A 26216-nucleotide genomic window follows, 5' to 3' on the forward strand; every position below is an offset into this window, starting at 1 on the left:
TTCCATTTTCACGTCTGTTTGGAGAATCAGCTCAAGTCACCAGGCTGGCTGTGCAAGCTCCTTCACCCACTGAGCCATCTTGCTGGCCTTCGGTGGTTACAGCAGCTCTGACATGACAGTAAGCCCCCAAACTGTGGGCATTGCCTGGCATCAGGAGGCATGTTCCTGCGGCTGAACCGGGCTCTCTGCGGCAGTGCCAGGGTGTTCACATACATTCTTCACTTTGCCCACAAACATTTTTTTGTTAAAAATTTTATTTATTTACTTATTGTTATTGCAGAATTCTACCAGCACATATGCATGCATATCAGAAGAGGGCACCAGATCTCACTATATATGGTTGTGAGCTGCCATGTGATTGTTGGTAATTGAACCCAGGACCTCTGGAAGAGCAGTCAATGCTCTTAATCTCTGAGCCATCTCTCCGGCCCCACCCACAAATATTGACTATACATCTCTGGGCCTGTTGGCACTAAGGAGGCTGGCCAACATGGGGACAACTTACTAAGGGTGCCTGGTCTTGGACTCCCAATCCTAATTCTACTACCTTGGAATACCTATCCATTCATCCACCTATCTATCTATCTATCTGTCTGTCTGTCCGTCTATCTATCTATATGAGTGTATATACATACATACACACAGGCATGCAACACATATACATATATATGTATACATATAAATGTACACATATACATATATAAACATGATCTCAGAACCATGTTGATCCCAAAGAAAGATCTGGAATTTTGTCCTTGTCTCAGTATCTAGGCAGCCTGCCCAAGTACCTGCCCAAGGGAATAAAACATGGTCAGACCTTGGGACTTCCATGGAGGTGGAAAGCTGGAAGTAGCTATTTTTTTTTGTTTGTTTTTTCGAGACAGGGTTTCTCTGTGGTTTTGGAGCCTGTCCTGGAACTAGCTCTTGTAGACCAGGCTGGTCTCAAACTCACAGAGATCCGCCTGCCTCTGCCTCCCGAGTGCTGGGATTAAAGGCGTGCGCCACTACCGCCCGGCTGGAAGTAGCTATTTTAAGGGAGATTTTGGGCTCTGGTCTCCATGTAGAGGGAGGTGCCCAAAGTAGGTCAAATCCAGAGGCCATTGCAGGAGGCCTTTAGCATCTCTGACTTCAGAGCATGTCATTGATGGATCAATAGGAAAGTAGGATCCTGACTTTTTGATCTAGGACCAGCCTCACCTTCCAAAAGAAGCGGGAGAATTTACGGCCCTCTAGCGGCGCTTTCAGAATGGCGCGGGGACGGTCTATCCAGCCTCCTACCACCAGAGGGCGGTGCACACACTGTGCACGTTCTGCGGTTCTCTCTTGTCTCTTCTTCTCCTTCGGGTCTGTTTTACTTCCGGTTATGTGAAAAAATCGGCGCTGGGAGCGCGCTCCGATCAGCTTCCACTTCCGGAGCGACCGTACTGCGGTCCTGCAATATGATGTGCAGGAGGTGAGAGGTCCGTGCACCCAAGTGAACTCCACTCCCTGCGGTGACATCCGTCTCCGCGCCCGGCCGCGTGTGCCCTGCACCCGGTCCCGTTCTGTGACTCCAGCGAGCGGCCCTGGGCACTCAGCTCAGTGGCCACGGCGCGAGGGATGAATGACTGAGCGAGCGAGTGACTCCCGTCGCCTCCTCCCAGGTGACGGCGCTTCGGCGAGAGGCGCCAGGGCCGCGGGCAGGATGAACCGAGCCAAGCCTACCACCGTACGGAGGCCCAGCGCTGCCGCCAAGCCCTCAGGTGCGTTCCCACGCGCGGCGGGGCACAGTTAACCTAAGAGTACTGAAGGGCATGGTTATCCAACACAGCATTCCTGCAGGACATGGTCACCCAACCCAGGATTCCTACAGGATAGCTACTCTGGGGGCTCTTGAAGGACAAGGCCATCCATGTTCTGCTGAACATCTGGAAAAAAACAGGGTGCCTTGACCAGAATCACAGACCCTGAAGCCAGATGATCTTGATTGGGGTCCTGGAGCTGCTCCTTGCTCACTGTGTGACAGTGGATTCATTACCTAACCTCCGGGTCTTATTTGTTTTGTTTTGCTTTGGGCAGGTTTGGTTTTTCAAGACAAGGGTTCTCTGTAGCTTTGGAGCCTGTCCTGGTACTTGTGAGTTAGAGATGGCTTAGCTTGTGGTCAGCACTGGATAACTCTCAGCCACTGCTGGCCCTGGCGTGGTCTTGCTGAGTAATCTTGAGCTCTACTTTTGTCTCCTCTGGGTCTTGTTTATCCTCTCTGAGAGTGGGTATTACAAAAGTGGGTGTTCTTTTCTTCTGCAGGGCATCCTCCCCCTGGAGACTTTATCGCTCTGGGATCCAAGGGCCAGGCCAACGAATCAAAGACAGCATCCACGCTGCTGAAGCCAGCCCCTTCGGGGCTGCCTTCAGAGCGTAAGAGAGATGCTTCAGCCTCTCTGACTAGTGCCTCCGCACTGACTGGCCTCACCAAGCGCCCCAAACTGTCCTCCACTCCCCCACTGAGTGCCCTGGGACGTCTGGCTGAGGCTGCGGTTGCAGAAAAACGAGCCATTTCTCCCTCGATTAAAGAGCCGTCCGTGGTACCCATTGAAGGTAAGGTGAGACGGCTAACTTGCCCAGAGAGCTTCCCTCATCCTGTCCATCACCCAAGTGCCCACTGGGGCCACTTCAAGCCTGGGTCTGTTAGCACGGTGGGGTCTTCTGCAGGAGTGGGTGTGATGAGCTCTTGGCTTCCTGTGGGCTTGCTTCTTGACATTGCACACAGATGTGCCTCCCAACCCCGCACTGCTCTGGCCTCATCATTCCAATGTTTTTCTGGCATGTGTGTGGCATGTCCCTCTTTAGCAACACTGTCCTGAGCCCTGCTGGGGGCGGGTGCACCAGCAGGTGGTTCTAGCCTGGTCCTCAAGTGGGAGGAGATCTTTTCCCCACAGTTTCTCCCTCGGGGACAGGAAAACATTTCCTGATAGCACCAAAGAGACCTTAGAGGGAGATAACTGTGCCCACTGCCCTGTTCCTACTAACACTTGTAAATGTGTAGCTGTTTAATTGTTCCCTGCTTCTTGTCACTTATCCAGTGACTTCTTTGATGGTGTCAGGATTGAACCTAGGTCCTGGTGCATGCAAGGCAAGTGTTTTACCTCTGAACTACAGCCCAGTCCTGCTCGGGGACTCATAACAGGTCCATGATGCCTGTAGCATAGACCTGTCACCCACTAGCTCTGCCAGCCTCTAAGCACCTAGCACTCCAGTAACAGGCACCACTGTCTGCATGCCTGCTCAGAGCACTTTCTAGGAGACTTCCCTGTGAGAGCCCAAAGGACAAGCATCCTGTCCTGCAGGTGTTTGAAGCTGTGTCTCATAAAGCTACACTACCCCTTGTTACTGAGATGTCATTTCAAAGGCTCAGAGAGTAGCCAGGTGTGGTGGACCTCAAACTGCTTAGCAGGCTGAGGCAGGTAACTTGAAAGTTCAAGGCCAACCTCAGCTACTTAGTGGTAGAGCACCTGCCTAGAATCCCCCAGTGAGAGGCTGGGGTGTGGCTCAGTGGTAGAGCCCCTGCCTAGAATCCCCCGGTGAGGGGCTGGGGTGTGACTCAATGATAAAGCGCCTGCATAGTGTTTGTGAGGACGTGGGTTGGGAAGAAAGGCACTAACTCTAACCCTGGGTGTGTGGCTTCTGTGAACTCATGTGCTGGTGAGATTCATCTGTGTTGCCTCTAGTTGTCTGCTCATCCCTGTGGCTCTGGGTGTGATCTCTGCCCCCACCCCTGCTCTAACTTGAACCTCCCGTGTGGTCAGTTCTTCCCACCGTACTGCTCGATGAGATCGAAGCTGCTGAGCTGGAGGGCAATGACGACAGGATAGAGGGAGTGCTGTGTGGGGCGGTGAAGCAGCTGAAGGTGACGCGGGCCAAGCCTGACAGCACGCTCTACCTGAGCCTCATGTACCTGGCCAAGATCAAGCCCAACATCTTTGCCACCGAAGGTGTCATTGAGGTAAGACTGGCAGCCTGCTCTCCCCACCCTCCCTGGACCTGCTGCTGTCTCTGTGTGGTGTGAGCATCTCATGACAGCTATGACTTTACCGTCCTTTTAGGCCCTGTGCAGCCTCTTGCGGAGAGATGCCTCTGTTAATTTCAAGGCCAAAGGGAACAGCCTAGTGTCTGTACTAGCCTGCAACCTTCTCATGGCCGCCTACGAGGAGGATGAGAACTGGCCTGAGATCTTCGTGAAGGTGAGTCGTCCCTCTAGGGACTCAGGGAGGCAGAGCATTGTGGAAAGGAGGATGCTGGAGACCCATACAAGCGAGGGAAGCGAATGGAGGCCCCTAGTGTGCTAGCCCTCCTCCCTGGGTGTTGATGAGGGCCTCTTAGCTGCCCCTGCTCTGGGTACCTGGCCAACATCAGGTGTGGTCCAAACGTAACTCAACGTAACTCAACTGCAGGTGTACATTGAGGACTCACTGGGTGAGCGCATCTGGGTGGACAGCCCTCACTGCCGCACCTTCGTGGATAACATCCAGACAGCCTTCAACACCAAGATGCCCCCCAAGAGTGTGCTGCTACAGGGAGAGGGGGCACGCGGTGGAGGTGACCTTGGCGCCGGTAAGAGATGTCAGGTGTTGGGTGGGTGCCAAGGGTACCGCCTTCCACATCCCTTGGAGAAGCTACCCATTGGCTCCCATGGTGCCTGCAGGCAGCAGCCCCCATCCCTCATTGACGGAAGAGGAGGACAGTCAGACAGAATTGCTGATTGCTGAGGAGAAACTAAGTCCTGAGCAGGAGGGGCAGCTCATGCCAAGGTAGGTGGGCTGACAGCCTCAGTCTCAGGAGACCAAAGTGGGGGCCCTGGAGCTGGCATCCTTCCTGGCCTCCCTTTCCCCCCTCTGGCCTAGGTACGATGAACTCACAGAGAGCGTAGAAGAGTATGTTCTGGACATGCTTCGTGACCAGCTGAACCGTCGCCAGCCCATCGACAACGTGTCCAGAAACCTCCTGCGGCTGCTCACAGCCACCTGTGGCTACAAGGAGGTGCGACTGCTGGCCGTGCAGCGGCTGGAGATGTGGCTGCAGAACCCCAAGGTGCGCTGTGTTGGTGAAACAGAGTTCGTGGGGGTCCGGACTGTCATGGTGGTGTGTTCAATGGTCTTCCTGGCCTCCCTGCAGTTGACCAGGCCAGCGCAGGACCTGTTGATGTCTGTGTGCATGAACTGCAACTCGCATGGGCCAGAAGACATGGATGCCATCTCCCACCTGATCAAGATCCGCCTCAAGCCCAAGGTGCTCCTCAATCACTATATGCTCTGCATCAGGTGTGTGGCCAGCTGGGGCAGCAGCTGGGGAGACAGGCCAGTGGGGAGCGGGGGAGCCTGGCCTGTGCCTCTCACCTGCTCGGCTCTTGTGTCCAGGGAGCTACTGAATGCACACAAGGACAACCTGGGCACAACCATCAAGTTTGTGATCTTCAACGAGCTCTCCAATGCTCGCAACCCTAACAACATGCAGATTCTCTACACTGTGCTACAACACAGCTCTGAGCTGGCGCCCAAGGTGCGGACACTTAGCATGGGCCAGCCCATGGGTTTATGTCCAGCTGAGGCTGGGAACTTGTGGAGCTGCACAGGGAGGAACTCCTGGCTTCGTGTGGGAAGACCCACTGGCTCCTGGTTTCTGAACCATCCTTGTGAGCTAACACTGTGGAGGAGGAAGCGCTTGGTGTTGAGTGAGCCTCTCAACTGCCCCTGCTCCAGCCTGGTGCAGCCTCCTTGGTTGGGATCTTCCTAAACCAAACAGACATCTCCACAGATCTTCAGCCCTGGTCTGGAGTCCTGACTCATGGGTGACAGGTCTGGCATCTCTCCGGACCCAAGAAGCCAAGGAGCCAGGCTGTGGTGGTACCATGCTGGCATCCGGCTACACCTGAGGCTGCCCTCCTAGTGTTTTAAGATAATTGATTGGATAGTTGCATATCTAGTCGGCATCTTTGGTGTTTGGTATTCTTGGAGTCCAGGTTGGTTAGGTGGGGTGAGCTGAAGTTTCTGGTCAGTGTGGTGTCCCCATCCCTGTGTCTGCCAGTTAACCCTTTCCCAGATCAGAAGAGGACTGGCCCTCTCTTGCCAACTACCAGGAGAGTAAAATACAACATGTTCATCCTCCCCTAAGAGTTCACATCCATGAAGGGAAGGCTGGCCCTCTTCTCAGGACAGGCAGCCCAAGATGTGCTGTGGGAACCTGCCCAATCTTACCACATTAACTGCCTAGTTTTTTGGAGAGTCTTTCTCCTGGGGGAGGCTTTCTGCAGGTCCCAGTGAGGTCCTGGCAGGTTGATGTGGGGTATGGCAAAGGGACCTGGATAGCCATTGACCCTCCAGCTCTCTGTGGTTCCTTTCTGCCTCAGTTTCTAGCCATGGTGTTCCAGGATCTGCTAACCAACAAGGACGACTACCTCCGTGCCTCCAGGGCCCTGCTGCGCGAGATCATCAAACAGACCAAGCATGAGATCAACTTCCAAGCTTTCTGCCTGGGACTCATGCAGGAGCGCAAGGAGCCACAGTATCTGGAGATGGAATTTAAGGTGCCTTGGGGTCCCTGCTCACCACTGCCCACTTTGCACTTTTCTGGCCTTGACAGGCTTACCCTGTTGTAGGGATGGCCACATGCCAGGCTTGTGTGCAGACACGGGCTCCGTGTGTGAAGTGTTGCTCCATCCCTCATAAGGATGGGGAGGGGCTGACCAAGCTGGGGAGCTGGTGACCCCAACATGGATATGGACATTGCTGTTGGCAGGACTATGGAATGACTAGGAGGATGAACAGGGCACCCTAGTAAGAGGTCTGCTTGACTAGGGGTGCAGAGCAAGAGAAGGAGGAGGTGTTGCTGAGCAGATGAAGCAGGGAGGCTGGCAGTCCACCCTGGTGGCAGTCTGCTGTTGGGAGAGGGTTTTGTCAGCCTGGCCAACTCCTCGACCCCAAGGCCTGCTTCTGCTAGCTGTTATCTGAGCATGGTGGTCTCTAGATGTGCAGACATGCTGGCCTCTATGTTGTCTGTGTGTTCGTGTCTGCTATGCACATGCACACATGCATCTCTATGCCATGTGGGTCCTGTGGGAGGGCCCCTTGGTCATGCCAGCCTTGCCACTCCGTCTGCCTGTAGGAGCGGTTTGTGGTTCACATCACGGATGTGCTGGCTGTGTCCATGATGCTGGGTATTACAGCCCAGGTGAAAGAGGCTGGCATCGCCTGGGACAAAGGAGAGAAGAGAAGTAAGACCTGCTGGGCTGGGGGTCTTCAGGCAAGGACATGAGAACCAAGCCATGCCGGGTGGTGGCGGTGCGTGCCTTTAATCCCAGCTCTCAGGAGGCAGAGGCAGGTGGATCTCTGTGAGTTCAAAGCCAGCCTGAACTACAGAGCGAGTTCCAGGATAGGCTCCAAAGCTACACAGAGAAACCCTATCTCAAACAAACAAGCAAACAACAAACAAAAAAGAAGGAAGCCTTGAGTAATTGCACATTCCTGAAGCTGAGCTGACTCTTGGAGACAGCATGGGGGTGGGGGGCGGGGTGCCTGCCTCAGCACGGCTTCTGGCGGGGGTGGAGGGGCTTCCAGCAGCAGCGGTGCCCTCCTGCCATCTGGCTGGGAGGACTCTGTGCTTGGGACCTGCTCACTGCAGGCATCCTGTTGATTTTTGAGGCTCAGAGTGGGATGGGATGTCCATAACAGGGACAGGAGTGGTTTCCGTTGTGGTTTGGCCTGCTTGAAGCCATGGCCAAAGGGCACCCACGAGCCTCTCACCTTCCTAGACCTTGAGGTGCTACGCACATTCCAGAACCAGATCGCAGCCATCCAGCGTGACGCAGTATGGTGGCTTCACACTGTTGTCCCCTCCATCAGCAAGCTTGCACCCAAGGACTACGTGCATTGGTAAGAGTCAGGTCACCTGTCAGCCTCACAGTGCTACCTGCTTGGTGCCTCTTTGTTACCTCTGCTGCAGCCGCTGACTGTGGACCTGAGAGCCCCGACACGGGTCGACAGCAGAAGGGCCCTGAGCATGAGACCACGTGTGGGGCTCTCTTTCTCACAGAGCCCCATCAATGTCACTCATTCACTAGTGGCCACTGTGGGCGGGTGGCTTTGGAGTTAGGAAGCCCCGAGCACTTTTCCACCACTGGCTTTTGCCAGGGTTGTCCGTGTGGTTCCCAGCCTCATCCTGATCGACACCTACTCTTTCCCCGCAGCCTCCACAAGGTGCTCTTCACCGAGCAGCCCGAGACCTACTACAAGTGGGATAACTGGCCACCGGAGAGCGACCGCAAGTGAGAGCTGGGGTGGGCAGGGCAGCCAGAGGGTGCAGCCTGTGGGCACCTGCTTAGCCCACCCTGCCAGCCCTGTACTGTTCTTCACCTACAGTGCTGTCTGCCCCAATTCCTGCCTCTTTCCCATCATTCCCTGGTCACAGCCTGAGGCAGCCCCTTCCACTCTGCACTGCCTTGGCTGACTGGCTATCCCTTCTGACCCACTGGTCACCTGCATATCTGCCCTGCCCCCCACTATCCAGTCCAGCTAGTAGACACTGCTGTCCTCTTGTTCCCCAAGCTCTCTTCCTACCCTAGCTGCTACATTTCCCAGCTGCTTTCCATGGGTTATATACAGCCTGACCATCCACTCATGGATGAGTGACCATGAGTAGAGGAGCAGTGGTCTCCCACCGGCTGTCTAGCCGTTAAAGGCCAGGACCTAGTGTGCATTCCTCGCATGGGCCCCTCGACTGAAGAAAATTGCATTTGTGGAAAGGTGGCCTGGAATCTGGCCACTGGCCACGGAGACGCCGTGGCCCTCACCGGCCGTCTCCCAACATCACTTGTAGTTTTTTCCTGCGCCTCTGCTCAGAGGTTCCCATTCTGGAGGACACCCTGATGAGAATCCTGGTCATCGGACTGTCCCGAGAGCTGCCTCTTGGCCCCGCCGACGCCATGGAACTGGCTGACCACCTTGTGAAGCGAGCCGCAGCTGTGCAAGCTGACGGTAACACTCCTGGCTCTCTGCCCCTCGCTCCACACGAGTCTGAGGTGCCACCACCTCAGCTGGGCCTCACACCCTCTGTGACTGTTCTCCAGGAGGTCAGGGGCCCAGATTGAGGATCTAGAGGGTCCGACCCCCCCCCCCCCCCACCTCCCGTGCCCTGGCAGGTGCTGCAGTTCACCCGTGTTCCCACAACCCTGGCATGGAGGTGAAAGGACCCTGAGCATGGAGCTTCCTGTTCTGGGTTCTCACAGCACCGCTCCTCAGACCCCAGGGTGGGCTGCTGTCAGGGTTCTGCCACCTGCACGGCCAGTGCCTTGCCTGTCCGTTCTCCCCCTGGTTTGGCCCACCATGCTGTGGTACCAGTCGCACTCATACCTTACCTGGAGCAAAGTCCCAGTCTCTCTTCCTACTTATTCCCCGCTGCCCACCGAGGGCTGGGCCAGACTCTAGAATCCAGTGCCTTTGGGTTTCAGATGTGGAAGTTCTGAAGGTGGAGAGGATCCAGTTGATAGATGCGGTTTTGAACTTGTGCACCTACCACCACCCTGAGAATATCCAGCTGCCACCTGGGTAAGACTGTAGCTCTGTTCCCCACTGAGGCGGAGCTGGCTTCCAGGGCCCACAGCTGCTAGCCACTATTCCTGTGTGAGCCATTCCTTCTGTTGCTTCTTTTTGGGGTCTCTGACTTTGGGGCCTTTTCTTTTTTTTTCTTTTGGATGGTTTCTCTCTACCTGCCTCTGCTTCCTGAGTACTGGGACTAAAGGCATACACATCCATGTCTGGCTTCTTTAAATTATTTTTTCAGAACAAGCAGTAGCACCCAGGGCTTTGCATGTACTAGACAAACACTGCTACTCAGCTATATTCCCAGACTTTCTTTAAACTTAACATTTTTGTTTTACTTATGAGAGAAAGAGTGTGTGTGTGTGTGTGCGCGTGCGTGCGTGCGTGTGTGTGTGTGTGTGTGTGTGTGTATAGATTCGACTGCAGATCCTCAGGCCTGCTGAGTCATCTCTCTAGCTTTTGTTTGTATGTTTTAAGGTATATGTGTGTGTGTGTATGCACTCTGGTCTTTTTCTGTTTCTGTTTCATTTCAGTTAACTTATTTTGTGTGTGTGTGTACATGTAAAAATACACGTGCCAAGGCCGTGTGTGGAAGTCAGGACCACTTGTGGGAACCAGTTCTCTCCACCATTTGTATCCTGGGGATTGGCCTCAGGCCTTCAGTCTTGCTTCCTACATCTTCCTCCCTGCCTCTTGAGCCGAAGTCTCTTAACCTTTTTACTTGGAACTCATTGGTTTGGCTGGCCAGTGGGCCCCAGGGCTCCTTCTGTGTCCACATCCTAACACTAGGATTTACAACCATGTACAGCCATGTCTAGCTTTTTTTTTTCTTTTCTAAGACAGGGTTTCTCTGCATAGCCCTGGCTTTCCTGGAACTTTTCTGTAGACCAGGCTGACCTTGAACTCACAGGAATCTGTCTGCCTCTGCCTCCCAGGTGCTAGGATTAAAGGCATGCACCACCACTGCTCAGCATGTCTGGCTTTTTTTACTTGGGTTCTAGGGAACAGAACTGCCCTGGCACTGAGCTCACACTTTTGATGCCCCTGCCTTCCAGGTATCAGCCCCCAAACCTTGCCATCTCTACCCTCTACTGGAAGGCCTGGCCACTACTACTGGTTGTTGCCGCCTTCAACCCAGAGAACATCGGTAAGTTGTCCTGGCCATGGGAGATAGATCATGGGCCAGAGCCTAGCAAGGTGCCGGCTAGCATACATGTGAGGCCAGAGAAAATGCTGTAGGCAGCCTCCTGTTTTTCCTTCACTAGGCCTGGCTGCATGGGAGGAGTATCCCACCCTAAAGATGCTCATGGAGATGGTGATGACCAAGTAAGTGGGTGAGCATTCTTCATCCTAGGGTGGGCTGCACAGAGGAATATTATTTATTCCGCCTCCCTGGTGTCTGCCTCCTTGTGTGCAGTTTCTGCAGCCAAGTCTGTTGTTCATTGGTCTCAGTTCCTTCCCTGGGGCTGGGCAATGTGGTTCATCACCATGGGAACCCTGTGCACACGAGCTGGGCAGCTCGCATACCGCTCACTGAGAAGAGGACAAACCAGGCAGACAGTGGGAGCAAAATGGATGTGGGCTTGGCCCATGGGGAATGCAGCAGGTCCACAGCCATGCTGACCTGCACAGTGGTTAGCACAGTTGACAGAGCTTCTTGCGCCGAAGCCCGTGTGAGTCAAGGTGATGATTATTGCTGCAGTTGGTCCAGCCCAGTCGGGCAGGCACCACACAGAGCAGGGGCGTTAGGTCTCAGCCTAAGGATGTGACATTCTAGGGGTCAGACTTGTGTGTGGCCGTGATGTTGAGGCCTAGGTGTTTGACTGTGACATTGGGGACTGGGTGTGTGTATGGCCATGGCATTGAGGAACAGATGTCTGGCTATGGTGTAGGATACTAGATGTGTAGTTTATGCTTGGGAGACATGGGGCATGGGAACTTGTGGAAGGGATTCTTCAAGGAGATAAATTTTTGAGCATGTAAAAGAAAGGGAAGTGTTTGCCTCACAGAAACCTCTGTGTCTCTGTGAGGCTGTCATAATGAACAAGGGTCCCATGAGGTGTGATATGGTGTCACATAGTGTGGCAGAGCAGGTGTCCTTGACGCTGGAAATCTGACACTAGCTAGATTCCATGCTGAAGGTGGCTGTCATGCTGTGTGAAGTTTCTATGCTTAGTTCCCGGAGCCTGGGGCTGCTGGGGAGTTATTGGACAGTGTTATTGCTGGCCTAGTGCTCGGACTGTGCTCCTGCAATAGCAGCCTTGCGTGCCTGACCCTGAACATTGCCTGTGGGTGCCCATGTGCAGGGGTGGGTACTAGGCCTGCATGTTTGGTCTCCAGTAACTACTCATACCCACCGTGCACGCTGACGGATGAGGAGACACGGACCGAGATGATCAACCGTGAGCTGCAGATCTCTCAGAGGGAGAAGCAGGAGATCCTGGCCTTTGAGGGCCACCTGGCTGCCGCCTCCACCAAGCAGACCATCACCGAGAGCAGCAGCCTCCTCCTGTCCCAGCTCACTAGCCTGGACCCCCAGTAAGCCGCCCTCCTTGTCCCAGTCCCAGGTGTAAGGGAAGACAGATGGCAAGCAGGCAGAGCTACCCACATGGTGTGGATCTCTGGGGTTAGGCCTTAGGGTGCTAGGGTTATCTGAGGTGTCCACCCCTGGGCTGCCAGGTGGGGACCAGTATGGCTCTTCCGTACTGGGCGGAGACAAGTATGGCTCTCCTGTACTTGCACTCTGGTTTTCTATGTGTGGCCTTCTGACTCTCATGTCCCCCATCACACACAGAGGCCCTCCTCGGAGGCCACCCCCTCACATCCTGGACCAGGTGAAGGCCCTCAACCAGTCCCTGCGCCTTGGACACCTGTTGTGCCGCAGCCGTAACCCCGATTTCCTCCTGCACATCATCCAGCGCCAGGTAGGTCCTGCCTTGAGAATGGTGGAGGGGGCCACAGGCCAGGAAGGCAGAGTGTGTTCATTCATGCTGCTGGTGCACAGACACCATGGGTGGTTCAGATGCACACTGACTGCTGCAGGTTGCCACTTGCCCTACAGAGGGCACACTTGAGCACCCGCAGGCTGGAGGATTCAGGGTCTAGTACCTGGGCCTCGTTGATAAGCTGTCTCTCTGCTGCCCACACAGGCCTCCTCTCAGTCCATGCCATGGCTGGCGGATCTGGTGCAGTCCAGCGAAGGCTCGCTGGATGTGCTGCCTGTGCAGTGCCTGTGTGAGTTCCTGCTACACGATGCAGCTGATGCCACTGCCTCTGGGGAGGAGGATGAGGAGGGTGAAAGCCGGGAACAGAAGGCCAAGAAGCGACAGGTATGGGTGTGCAGCTCTCTACCCTACCGGATCTAGCCAAGCACTGGCCCTGACAGCTCTTCTTGGTCCACAGAGGCAGCAGAAACAGCGGCAGCTTCTGGGCCGCCTGCAGGATCTGCTGCTGGGCCCTAAAGCAGATGAGCAGACCACATGTGAGGTTCTCGACTACTTCCTCCGGCGTCTGGGTTCCTCACAGGTGGCCTCCCGGGTGCTGGCCATGAAGGTGAGTGTGACCTAGTGTATGAGAGACTTGCTGTAGTGGCAGTGGGTCCTGGGGATTAACAGCTACGCATGCTAGGTAAGTGTTCTACCATTAAGCCTTGTCCCCAGCCCCTCACTGGGGGATTCTAGGCAGGTGCTCTACCACTGAGCCACACCCCAGCCCCTCACTGGGGAATTCTAGGCAGGTGCTCTACTGCTGAGTCATAGCCTGTCTCTGAGTATGTGTTAGATAACCAGTGGCTCCCCCACACCTATTTCTTAATCTGCCTGGGCAGAAGGTATGGGTGCTGCTAGTCTAGTCTGCAAGAACTGGAGCCCTTGGTCTCTCGCCTGTGGCTTTCCCTGGATGGACATACTCTGAGAGTGGTTGGACAGACTGCGGTTTGCCATATCTAGAAGGGTCTTACAGGACACTGGGCTGAGGCTCAGGCTCTCTATTCCATCACTAGCACCAAAGAGAAAAGCTCTGAGCAAATGTTTTATGTCAGTGTGTTGGGAAGCCTAGGAATCCCAGCCTTCAGGGTACTGAGATGGGCATTTCGAGGTCAGGTGACTGACTGCTTAGTGAATTTGAGGCTAGGCTGGGCTGAGTCAGACCTGTCTCCGAAAGCAAACAGAGTTTAAAGAGCTCAGCTCATGTTCCTTTTCTCCTCTCAGTCACGGTAGCAATAGGGAGCTGGTGAGTCTCCTCACACAGGAGCTGCCCTCTTTCCATGTGGGACTTGAGGGAACAGGTGTGCTTCTGAGAATAAGGTGGGCCTGCTGCATACCAGGGCAGGCAATCTTAGCTCTGTGCATGTACCTGCAGGGCTTGTCACTGGTTCTGTCTGAGGGTGGTCTTCGTGACAAGGAAGAGAAAGAGCCCCCCATGGAGGAGGATGTAGGGGAGACAGACGCGCTGCAGGGCTATCAGTGGTTGCTGCGGGACCTGCCCAGGCTGCCCCTGTTTGACAGCGTGAGGACCAGCACTGCCCTGGCTCTACAGCAGGTACAGAATGGGCAGAGCCAGTCCTGGAGGGAAGGGGCGGTTGCACGCTCTGCCAGGATCCGTCTCAGACATCCGCACCCTCTCCTCAGGCCATCCACATGGAGACTGACCCCCAGACCATCAGCGCCTACCTGATCTACCTGTCCCAGCATACACCAGTGGAGGAGCAAGGCCCACACAGTGACCTGGCCCTGGTAAGGGAATTCTGGCGGGGCCGAATGGCTCAGTGTCGCCATTGTGGCTGGCGGCTGGGCTAGTGAATGGGGAATCGAGGAGATTGAGCCACTCATGGCCGGAGTCTTTGAAGTTTCTGACAGCCCTTACCCCCCGTCAGGATGTGGCCCGGTTGGTCGTGGAGCGCTCCACCATCATGGCACACCTCTTCGCAAAGCCCTCCTGCAGCACTGCGTCTGATGCTGTACTCAGTGCCCTGCTGTCCGTGTTTTCCCGCTATGTACGGCGCATGCGCAAGAGCAAGGAGGGCGAGGAGGTCTACAGTTGGGTGAGGGCCCAGTGGGCAGTCAGTGGGTGAGAGGAGACGGGGTGGTTGTCGGGAGTGAGGAGGGTGTGTGGTGAACTGAGGTGGACAGTAGCTAGGGGCTGATACTCCAGAGGGGCACAGGGTAGGTAAACTGTCACACTGGGGTCAGTCCTACCCTCTGAGCCACCTGGTGCCTATCCCTCCGCCATTGCTCACAGTCAGAGTCTCAGGACCAAGTGTTCCTACGATGGACCAGTGGGGAGACAGCAACCATGCACATCCTTGTGGTCCATGCCATGGTTATCCTGCTAACATTGGGCCCACCCCGTGGTAAGTAGTCTGTCCCGGGCTTTTTGTTTGGTTGTTTTTGTTTTTCGAGACAGGGTTTCTCTGTGTAGCCTTGGTTGTCCTGGAACTTTCTTTGTAGACGAGAATGGCCTCAAACACACAGTGATCCACCTGCCTCTGTCTCCTGAGTTCTGAGTGCACCACCACTGTCTGACTGTCCTGGGTTTTCTAAACTCAGCTTTCTAGTTAAGTCTGGGAAGCACCCTATGGTATAGCTTGGGTGTGCCCTTGCCCGCTGCACCACAGCTGCTGAGTGCCACATGAGTGTGCCCTTCTTGCTCATTCTTTGAGTGTCTTGTGTACAGTTGAGCTCCCAATATCTCCCTAGTCCTGTGGGTTGGCCTGGGAACTCAGTGTGGCCAAGTCCAGGGCCTGGTAAGCCCAGGCTGACTGGAACCTCTCTAGCCGTAGCCTTCCCTCTGGTCCTGGTCACTGTGGCAGCTTCCACACATGTGCCCAGTTATGCCTGAGAGAGTAGAAAGGGTAAAGGATGCTCTGCCTGGGACTTCCGGGGAATGTGGGTGGGTTCCGCTGTCATACTGAGGGAGAGGTGGGTTCCGCTGTCATACTGAGGGAGTGGTGGGTTCCGCTGTCATACTGAGGGAGGGGTGGGGTTCCGCTGTCATACTGAGGGAGAGGTGGGTTCCGCTGTCATACTGAGGGAGGGGTGGGGTTCTGCTGTCATACTGACGGAGAGGTGGGGTTCTGCTGTCATACTGAGGGAGAGGTGGGTTCCGCTGTCATACTGAGGGAGAGGTGGTCATCTGTGGTGTGCGTCTGCCACATTGCCCCGAGGAAGGACAGCGCAGAAGGTTGGCTTCACGTGGTCTCATCTTGTCGGGTCTCCACAGAGACCCAGGGCTGAAGGCACTGTGAGAACAGGCAGTTTGTGCTGAGATTCTTGTCACATGAGTGCAAGTATGGTGACCTTGGGCAGGAAGCCACGTTTCACCCACAAACCCAGGATACTGTTGGCCACTGTACACCAGACAGGGTAACATGAAGTCATGGCCCCAGTGCCCTGTCATTGTCTGCATTTGAGCCTTTTCTGTTCCCCTAAAACTTCAGTTTCCCCACTGCAAGTAGCCCCTGGTGGTCTGTGGTCCTTCTTGGGTTCATGGCTCCTCAGATGATACCTCTTTTCCCTGTATCCTCCCTGAAGCTGGTGATGGTGAGTTCCATGAGCTGCTGGACATCTGGTTTCCTGAGAAGAAGCCCCTGCCCACAGCCTTCCTGGTGGACACCTCTGAGGAGGCCCTGCTGCTGCCCGACTGGCTGAAGCTGCGGATGATCCGCTCTGAGGTTCCCCGGCTAGTGGATGCTGGTACAGTGAGGCTGGGCTGGGGAAGAAATGGCTATAAAAGACTCGGCCTCTAGAGGCACAAGAGATGGTGTCGGGGCTCTCCGGTTAGTCATGGAGGGTGTGTGGGCTATAGACAAGCTGCCCTGAGCAGAGGATCCCAGCAGGGGCTGGGCATGTGCCCAGCTTGGGTATTTCAGTCTGTCCACAGGCAGGGAGGGAAACTTCAGAGTGACCCAGGGAACTTGAAAAGCCCAGTGAAAGATGTACCAAAGAGTCTGGATGCCAGTGAGCCATAGGGTCTTCGGTGACATCCTGTCTTCTACCTAATGGAAGTCCTTAGTGGACTGCATGTGGTAGAGATTGGCAGTGCCAGGCCCTGTGGTGGGGCACCTGAGGGTTACCCTTGTGAGTCTAGGGCTGGTGACGCACCTGGCATGGCCCAGTGGGCAGCTGAGCATGCCTTGCCCACAGCCCTGCAGGACCTGGAGCCCCAGCAGCTGCTGCTCTTTGTGCAGTCCTTTGGCATCCCTGTGTCCAGCATGAGCAAGCTGCTGCAGTACCTGGATCAGGCAGTGGCCCAGGACCCCCAGACCTTGGAGCAGAACATCATGGACAAGAGTAAGAAGTCCTGGGGGCCTACGGGGTTGAACTTGTATGCTTGTTAGGTTCGTGGGGCATCTACACTTGTGGTGGATCCTGGAACTCTTGATACTAGATTACCTCATCTTGACTGACTTTGAGGCTGGAGAGAAGGAACCCTGGATCCTCTGCTGGGAATCTGTAGCTCAGCTCCTGCAGTTTTTGTTTTGTTTTTTGTTTTGTTTTTGAGACAAGGTTTCTCTGTGTAGCCCTGGCTGTGCTGGAACTCACTCTGGCCTTAAACTCAGAGATCTGCCTGCCTCTGCCTCCCGAGTGCTGGAATTACAGGTGTGCACCACCGAGCTCCTGCAGTCTTAGAAGAGCTTGCTGGGTGTGGTGTGGCAGCCTCTGGTCCTTTGTTCTGTGGGACTGCAGTCTGGCTTCACCTACCTCCAGTGGTCCCTTGGCTGCTGTCTTGCAGATTACATGGCCCACCTGGTTGAGGTGCAGCACGAGAGAGGAGCTTCAGGAGGCCAGACCTTCCACTCACTCCTCACGGCCTCCCTGCCACCTCGACGAGGTACAACCCCACCACCACCACCACCACCACGTTACTGTCTAGGCTGAACTGCTTTGGCCTGCATGCTGTTCCCTGGCTGGTACCAGCCTCCAACCAGTGGGGCTCTAATTTTTTATCTACCCTCCATGTGGGCCCAGGCAGGATGGTGCCAGGAGCTGGTTGGAAAGTTTTGAGGCCACATGCTTTCTATTTCTCTGCAGAGAGCACAGAGGCTCCTAAGCCAGAAAGCAGCCCTGAGCCTCCACCGGGCCAGGGCAGGACTCGGGCAGGGACACAGGTCCCGGTGCTCGGCCCTGAAGATGACTTGGCTGGCATTTTTCTACAGGTACCAGGGCTGTCGTGTGAGGGTCTCCCAGCAGTACCCCCTGCACATGTATGTCTTCCGGTCTCTCATGGCATGTGTGTCTAACTACTACTGTATACTCACTCACCATACTCTCAGTATGAAGTCTGATTCTGGCTTCTAGCCTAGATTCTGTGGGCTCTAGGTACCTCTGCCCTTCACAGCAACTTCTGGGGTGTTGGGGTCCTTTGCCACTCTTCCAGCCCAGATCCCAGGTTCCTTAGTTCATGCAGTTGAACCCAAATTAGACGGACTTGAGAAGTGGTATACATGGGAGCCCCTGCACTCTTCACACCTTCTGCTTTCAGATCTTCCCACTGAGCCCCGACCCACGGTGGCAGAGCTCCAGCCCACGCCCCCTTGCCCTGGCACTGCAGCAAGCCCTAGGCCAAGAGTTGGCCCGCGTCCGCCAGGGGAACCCTGAGGTGCCAGGCATCACAGTGCGCCTCCTTCAGGCTATGGCCACCCTGCTGAACTCCCCACATGGTGGCACTTTGGCTCTGGCTATGCACCACAGCCACTTCCTTTCCTGCCCACTGATGCGCCAGCTCTACCAATACCAGGTACACTGGCACATGAGCTGGTGGGAGGGAAGGGCAGCGGGAGACTGGTGGCCCGGAATACGTAGACTCTCCCAACTACACACAGCCTTGGGCATCTCCTAACCCAGCCTCAGGCCTGATGCTGTCCCCAGCAGGCTTTCCTCAGCAGGCCTAGATTCCCTGTCCTTAAATATAAAAAGCCAGCTACCTGGAGCGGGCATGGGCAGGGGTCCTGTAGTGGAGGGTGAATGAGGTCTCTGTCATCCTGTCTGCAGACTGGTCTGGGTCTGCCATGTCTGCACACGTGAATGCATCTCTGTAAGTGCTGTGAATGTGTGCACACCTGTGTTTCTTCTCTGCTGTATGATTTGTTAGTGGAGGTATCTCCCCAAGGGACGGGTCTTTAAACTCCTTCAGGGTCATCCTGGCATTTAAGAGACATGCTTTTGAGTGGCAAGTGGGATGATGTTGGGTCCTGGCTCTGGTACTGGTCCCCAGGCAGGGCTGTTGTAGTCTTTCGCCAGTGTGCTCACACATGGCTGGCTGTCCCCACAGCGTGCTGTCCCTCAGGACACTGGCTTCTCCTCGCTCTTCCTTAAAGTGCTTATGCAGATCCTGCAGTGGCTGGACAGTCCCGCTGTGGAGGATGGGCCCTTGCAGGCCCAACTCAAGTTGTTTGCTACCCGCTACTCAGCAAGACGCAGGATCAGTGACGGTGAGCAGTTGAGGGCAGCAGGCAGGCAGGGGCTGGTTGGTGTTAACGTGGCGGGGGGGGGGGGGGGGGGGGGGGGGGGGGGGGGGGGGGGGGGAGGGAGGGGGAGGGGGAGGGCAAGCCTTCAGAGAGGCCGGCTGAGAGTGTGTGGGCAAACCAGAGCCCTGGCATTAGTCACATGGTTTGCTCCACTGCTCACAGTGCGCAGTGGGCTCCTGCACCTGGCTGAGGCCCTGAGCTTCCACCATGACCTGGAGGTGGCCAACTCCACTGTGCGGGCCGTCATTACCACCCTGAAGTCTGGGGAGAAGTGCACTGTGGAGCCAGAGCTCATTAGCAAAGGTACCACCCAGCCCAGTACTGTCCCCCATTCCCTGTGTCTCACATGGACCTTCTTGAGTTGTGCATGTGTCTGCCTTGAACACCGGGTTGTTGGCCTACTTGATTCAGCCAGCTTCCTATCCCACAGTGCTCCGGGGCCTCATCGAAGTGCGCTCCCCCCACTTGGAAGAGCTGCTGACGGCGCTTTTCTCAGCCACTGCGGAGACCTCCTGCCCGAGCTTGGCCTCTGGGCCCATTGTGGTGGTGAGCTCTTTGCTGCTGCAGGAGAAGGATGAGCTCCTAGGCCCTAGCAAGCAGGATGCTGAGGGTGCCGGGTAGGTAGGAATGTGGCCAGGGGGTGGGAGGGTGGTGGCTCTGCAGCCTGCTCTCTGTTCTGATCCTTCTGCCTGCAGCACAGATACCATGCGCCTGGGACCAGCCTCTGGGCTACTTGTGGACTGGCTGGAGACGCTGGACCCGGAAGTGGTCAGTAGCTGCCCTGACCTTCAGAGGAAGCTGCTGTTCTCACGAAGAAAGGTGACAGGGACATGTCCCTCCAGCAGTGCTGCCACTCGAGACTTTGTGTCTTTTAGCCCCAGAGGAGGGGCGGGTTAGCCAGGCCTGGCCTTCCTGGCCCTGTGGTGTATGTCTCTTTGGATCGACATTGGTAGCCACATCTAGGACAGGGGCTGGAGCAGGGGTGAGCGTAGGACAGTTCCTCCAGGCCCTAAAATCTAAGGAAGCCAGGTTAGCCAGAGGTGTGGGGAAGATGAGAAGATGGAACCCCAGGGCCCTGCCCCGCACGGCAGAGATGAGATAGTGCCCTGCACGGCCCTTTGCTGCTGTTTCTGGGGCAGCACTCCCCTCCCCCCCACAGAGCGTGGCCAGCTGACATGACTTGTCAGAACGGGTTGTTCCTGGGCCCAGCTGAGATCATCCTGACCTCTTTCCTCTCCAGGGTAAAGGCCACGTAAGTGCCCAGGTGCTGTCTTTTCGCCCCTACCTCCTCGCCCTCCTCACACACCAGGCCAGCTGGTCCACACTGCACCGCTGCATCCATGTCCTGCTAGGCAAGAGCCGGGAACAGAGGTGAGGCCAACCCCAAATCCCTGGGAGCCATGATTTCTATCCCTGCACCTTGCTTCAGGGCAATAAGCACCTCCTGAGGGGTCTCCTGTGTGCTCAGTGCCTTTGGGCGCCTGCATACCCTCAACTACTGGGCCAGGATCCTGATTTGGGTGCCCAGCCCCTAACTAAAGAGTAGACAGTCCAGCCTCTCCTGTCTTTTTGCCACATTTTCATCTGTGGAGAATTTGGCTTAACTCCATGCCGTGGTATGGGAGGCAGAGGGGCTGTGAGAAGCTGCCCATCTGGCCTCGTGGTCTCTTGGCTGTGACAGGCCCATCCTATGGACACAACCTATGCTTGAGTTTCCTCACGAGAGTCACAGGTGCCCAGCTCACAAACACACAGGGAGTGTATGGCTCAGGGAGACCCCGGTTGCCTCCCATTGTGCACCAGGGACTCCTCAGAAAGACAGTGGGGCCCTCTACAGAGGTCCTTTTCCAGAAAGTTTGCCCTGACTCTGTGTTCAGCGGCTGCTTGCTTCCTCCAGGCTCGACCCTTCAGCCTCCCTGGACTTCCTCTGGGCCTGCATCCATGTTCCACGGATCTGGCAGGGCCGGGACCAGCGCACTCCACAGGCAGGTCTCAAGTTGTCTCAACCCTGTGGGTGTTGGCGACATGTCTTGGGGCTGACCTGTGGCTGCTTGATTGCAGAAGCGGCGGGAGGAGCTGGTGCTCCATGTCCAGGGCCCAGAGCTGCTCAGCCTGGTGGAACTGATCCTGTCTGAGGCAGAGACCAGGAGCCAGGATGGGGACAGTGCCGCACGTACTCTAATCCAGTCCCGGCTGCCCCTGCTGCTTAGCTGCTGCCGTGGTAATAGCGAGAGTGTCGGAAAAGTGGCAGAACACTTGACCACCTGCATCCAACAATGGGGGGACAGGTACCTGAGTCCCCACTGTGACCCCTTGCTGTAGGTGGCTGCTCTTGCTTGAGAGTGGCTTCTTCAGCACATGGCCCTTCCCTGGCCACATCATCCCAGTGACCGGTCCCTCTACCCTCCCTGGCTCTTTGCAGTGTGCTGGGCCAGCGCTGCCGAGACCTGCTATTACAGCTGTACTTGCAACGGCCGGAGGTCCGGGTGCCCGTGCCCGAGGTCCTGCTGCAGAGTGAAGGTGCCACCAGCAGCAGCATCTGCAAGGTGAGGGGCACAGCCTGCTGTAGTTGTGCAGCCCACAGCCACTGAGCAGTGGGAGGAGGGGCTGTGCCATCAGTCTCACCTGACCTCACTGGAGCCCTGAGGGTGCCGTCGTAGGCTCTTTCCTGGAAGAGCCGTCTGGGCACATAGGGATGCTTTCCACTGCCCCTCCCTGCTCTGCACTCAGATGGTGGACAGACAGGAGGTGGCACATGTGTGTTGTGTAATGTGGACAACATGGCCTCCATCAGGAGGGGCATGCCCTGTTACCCCCAGAGTGTCTCTGAACCTGCCTGCCTTCTACACAACCTGGCCAGCGCTCCACTGTACCTCGGTAGGGTGGTCAGCTTGTGTCCTCAGCTTTGTGTGAGAGGCCACATGTGGTCCTGCCTGTGGCATGATCTCCAGAAGTCCATGCTGAGCATGGTGCTGCCGATTGGCATCCAGGGCTATGAGTGGGATAGGAGAATTCAAAGCGTGCGTGAGCAAGTATTCCTCCTCATGTCTCCCCTCCCCCCAGCTCGATGGGCTCATCCATCGCTTCATCACGCTCCTGGCAGACACCAGTGACTCCCGGTCTTCTGAAAGCAGAGTGGCCGATGCCAACATGGCCTGTCGGAAGCTGGCTGTGGCCCACCCCATCCTGCTGCTGAGGTGCTTCCTCTCACAGAAGTGGGCACACCATGGGGTTGGGGTGTCTGGTGAGAAGACGTGACCCAGGTGCCCTTCTCTTGCCCCCTAGGCACCTACCCATGATTGCAGCCCTCCTGCACGGCCGCACACACCTGAACTTCCAGGAGTTCCGGCAGCAGAACCACCTGGCCTTCTTCCTGCATGTGCTGGGCATCTTGGAGCTGCTGCAGCCGCGTGTCTTCCAGAACGAGCACCAGGGGTCTCTGTGGGACTGCCTGTGCTCATTTATCCGCCTGCTCCTGGTGGGTGCCAGGCAGGTTGTCCCCACATTCCTCAGCCCAGATATCCACCCATGCCCCCTCTTGTCTTTGCTTGACTTCCTTCTGCTCCCACAGGAGAATCTGGAATGAGGGCCAAAGCCAGGCCACCCCTTTAGTAGCTTCTTCCTCTGCTGTCTGGAGACCAACTCTTTACTAAGGTTCCTAAGCCCCAGCATCTCCTGCTTGGGGAACCCCATATTCTAGACTCCTGGTGCTAAGCCCCGTTGTGTGCTGTTTGTGGGCATCACATGCCCTAGTCTGTACATCTTTCCTGTGATATTATGACAAAGACGGGAGTCATGCCAGCCAGGTGTAGCAGCAGCACATTTGGGTGACTGAGGCAGGAAGATTGCAAGTTCTAGACAAACCTTGGCTATAATATTGTGAGACTATATATAGGTTAGATATCTCAAAGAAGAAGAAAGAAAAGCCCAGGGGTTGAAGCTAGGACTCAGTGATTAGCGAGCACTAGCAGCTTGCAGAGAACTTGGTTCCCAGCACTCAAATAGTGGCTCACAACCATTTCAAACTCCAATTCCAGGGGTTCTGTCACCCTCTTCTGAACTCTGGGTACCAGACACTTGTGTGCAAAACACTCGTACAGTAAAATCTCAAAACCGAAGCACCGGGCCCCAGTCAGCCTGGCTTAGGGCCCGAGGCCATCATGGGGGTCGTGTGTCATGTCGAGGGTCTGAGGAAGCCTCTGGTGCCTCTGCCCTCTTTATAGAACTACCGGAAGTCCTCCCGCCACCTGGCCCCCTTCATCAGCAAGTTCGTGCAGTTCATCCACAAGTATGTGGCCTGCAGCGCACCAGCGGCCGTGGCCTTCCTGCAGAAGCACGCAGAGCCCCTCCAGTGAGTCCTACACCTGAGCCAGGAGGGACAGTCTAGACATACTGTCCTGGCCGGAACTGCAGCCCTCATCCTCATCCCCGCTTGCTCCTCCTCACGCGTTCCTCCCTACCTCTCTCTTTCCCACTGACCTCAGCCCAGGCAATCCTTCCTGCCCTGCTGCGTTTCCTCGCCTGCCTCTTCCCTGCCTGGCCTCTAGAGCAGTGGTTCTCAGCCTGCCCACTGTCATTTGCTACTGTTGTGAATCGTACTGTAAATATTTGGGGCGTTAAGGTTTGCCAAAGAGGTCGCCACCCACAGGTTAAGAAGCACTGCCCTGAGGTGAACCCATGCTCTCTCCACAGTGACCTGTCCTTTGACAACAGTGACCTGGTAATGCTGAAGTCTTTGCTGGCAGGGCTCAGCCTGCCCAGCCGGGACGGGAGAACTGAACAAGGCCTGGATGAGGAAGGCGAAGGTAAGGGGGCAGGTAGCTTCTTGAGTGAAATGTAGGAAGGGTTCTGGTGGGACCTTACCTTCTCATGCATGTGCTTGGGTGGTACCATGACCAAGTTGAACAGAACCTTCCTGTGGGAATGTCAGGTTCTGCTCCCATGGCAGACATTAACCTTCTAGATGCTTCCTGGGCAGGCTGGTCCTTAGGTCAAGGTCTTTCCCCTTGCTTGTTTGATGGTGGCACATGCCCACAGACAGGGCTCTATGCTTTGCTGACATGGTCACTGGCAGGTGAATGATGCCTAGAGGCTCAGTGACTGTGGCTGGGCTCTGCTGCCTGTGTGGGCCAGACTGACTGAAAGCACATAGACGGTGTTCATAGAGGACACACAGTGTCCAGACACCAGTCTCCCATGTGGAGTGGCACCCTGAGGGCAGAACCAAGAGAATGGTCTCCTAGGCTGGCCGTAGGTCTACGGAAAATAGGTGCTGTGTCTCCCAGAGTCACCCAGCATCCACATGACACCTCCCAACCCCATGAACACCACATGTACCAAACACTATGTTGCATCCTGGGTAGTGGTCATTGTACCTCTGGGATGGGCGTAGTCTTTCCATGGAGATAGCAAGCCTGGCTGAGCCCTCAGTGTTCAGCCATTGCCTGACCCTGGCTAACTTTTCACAGATGAGCGTTCAGCCGGCTCCCTACCCCTGGTCAGTGTCTCCCTCTGCACCCCACTGACTGTAGCTGACGTGGCTCCGCACATGAAGAGGCTCTCCCGGGGCCAGGCTGTTGAGGGTGAGTGAGCCAGCTGCTCCTAGACCACCCTGGGTGCACTGCACTATTGGCTCAGATAGCACAATGGACCCCAGAAGCATTGAGGTGCTTAAGGAAGACCCAGCAGGGTGACTGTTTGGCCTATCCGTCTTCAGAGGAGAAGCGGGGATTGAGTAGAGGGGGCTGTTCCAAGTGTCCTGATCACAGGGTGAGCCCCTTGTCAAGCCCTCCCTGGAGACCAGTGTGAGGTCAAATGGGAAGGAGGGTGTAGTGTCAGAACAACCAGTGAACATGGCACCCAGTGCCTGGTGCATCCTGGGGAGCCTGGGGACTGTCCCTTCCTGTGTCTGGGTTGCTTGGGGTGGGAAGGAGGCCCCTGGAGGGGCCTCCTAGACGCCCCAACCGGACCCATTGTCCTCAGATGTGCTTGAAGCGCTGAGCGACATCGACGAGATGTCGCGGCGGAGACCCGAGGTCCTGGGCTTCTTCTCGGTGAGTGAGGCTGGGAGGAACTCATCCTGCTGCCGTGTGAGCTGGGTACTGCCCCAGACTGAAGCAGGAAGCCAAGCAGGCTGTCCTACTGCCCTGGTGGCACCTTGGGAACAGTCCATGTAGTAGCCACTAGGCTGAGTCTTCATGGTTGCCTAGTGACATTCCTCTCCCACTTGAACAGACTAACTTGCAGCGGCTGATGAGCTCTGCGGAGGAGTCTTGCCGCAACCTGGCCTTCAGCCTCGCTCTGCGCTCCATCCAGAACAACCCTAGGTGAGTAAAGCCTCCACCGAGGGCACTGTCACCCCCAGCTAGCCGAGCCAGACCGTGGAAGGCTCCCATGCCATGGGGCAGTACCCACTGGAGCATGTCTCTTGCAGCATCGCTGCTGACTTCCTGCCTACCTTCATGTACTGCCTGGGCAGCCGGGACTTTGAGGTGGTACAGACGGCCCTCAGGAACCTACCAGAGTACACCCTGCTCTGCCAAGGTGAGCCACCCACCCTGCACCCACCTGCTGCCCTGGGAGGTGCCACTGGCCCACAGCTGTCTGATGTCAACTCTTCCATAGAGCACGCGGCTGTGCTGCTACACCGAGCCTTCCTGGTGGGCATGTATGGCCAGATCGACACCAGCACTCAGATCTCGGAGGCACTGAAGATCCTGCACATGGAGGCCGTCATGTGAACCACTGTGCTCACCCTGATTCCAAGCTCTACCAGCAAACCCGCTCTGGTCGCCTCATCCCTGAGCCCCCTGAGGCTGGCTGGGACTGAGAACAGCTCTCTCCAGCCATCAGCTGGTGCTGGTAGTCGGAGTACTCGCCAACTCTCTGGTCACTGGATATACAAGGAGAGGCTGTTGTGCCAGCAAAAACACACTGAGGGCCACTTTAAATGAAGCATCGAGTCCCTCTGTGCTGTCCGGTGTCCTGTGTTGTCCCTGGGTTCCTGTACTTGGTGCAAGGCTTCCAAGGACTTGAGCGGAGGCCTGGTGGGGAGAGACCCTGAGGCCTCCCTGATGGACCACCCTGCAGGCCACCCACACTGGCCGCCTCTCTCCAATGGTCTGACCTGCTTGACCCTGGGTCCTCTACCCCAAGACCAGCCAGGTAGACTGGTCTCATCCCAG

At 56.1% G+C, this 26216-nt stretch overlaps 1 protein-coding gene across 2 annotated transcripts; it reads left to right on the top strand.

Moving 5' to 3' along the window:
* The first annotated feature begins 1393 nt into the window (after positions 1–1393).
* Ints1 (integrator complex subunit 1) lies at positions 1394–26000 on the top strand. Of its 2 annotated transcripts, none has more exons than XM_050163130.1 (47): positions 1394–1742; positions 2284–2574; positions 3783–3979; positions 4080–4217; positions 4428–4587; positions 4679–4784; positions 4878–5064; positions 5149–5294; positions 5391–5532; positions 6380–6556; positions 7135–7243; positions 7781–7901; positions 8216–8293; positions 8845–9002; positions 9476–9572; positions 10622–10713; positions 10832–10892; positions 11907–12104; positions 12361–12490; positions 12716–12895; positions 12969–13118; positions 13926–14105; positions 14195–14299; positions 14440–14607; positions 14805–14916; positions 16097–16258; positions 16709–16855; positions 17298–17396; positions 17597–17721; positions 18048–18302; positions 18837–18996; positions 19195–19335; positions 19463–19649; positions 19728–19851; positions 20273–20403; positions 20930–21017; positions 21094–21320; positions 21455–21578; positions 22096–22229; positions 22318–22510; positions 23256–23383; positions 23725–23837; positions 24501–24614; positions 25015–25085; positions 25267–25358; positions 25466–25575; positions 25657–26000. In XM_050163130.1, the coding sequence occupies exons 1-47, from the start codon at positions 1604–1606 to the stop codon at positions 25770–25772; spliced, it is 6663 nt and encodes a 2220-aa protein (XP_050019087.1). In that variant the 5' UTR covers positions 1394–1603; the 3' UTR covers positions 25773–26000. The 2 variants fall into 2 exon arrangements, with proteins under 2 accessions (XP_050019087.1, XP_050019086.1); XM_050163129.1 differs by having other exon boundaries at positions 4679–4783; positions 4871–5064.
* Positions 26001–26216: the final 216 nt, after the last annotated feature.

This window comes from Alexandromys fortis, unplaced genomic scaffold, assembly GCF_014885135.2.
Source record: "Alexandromys fortis isolate MF-2015 unplaced genomic scaffold, M_Fortis_MF-2015_v1.1 scaffold_144, whole genome shotgun sequence".
Taxonomy (NCBI): Eukaryota; Metazoa; Chordata; class Mammalia; order Rodentia; family Cricetidae; genus Alexandromys; species Alexandromys fortis.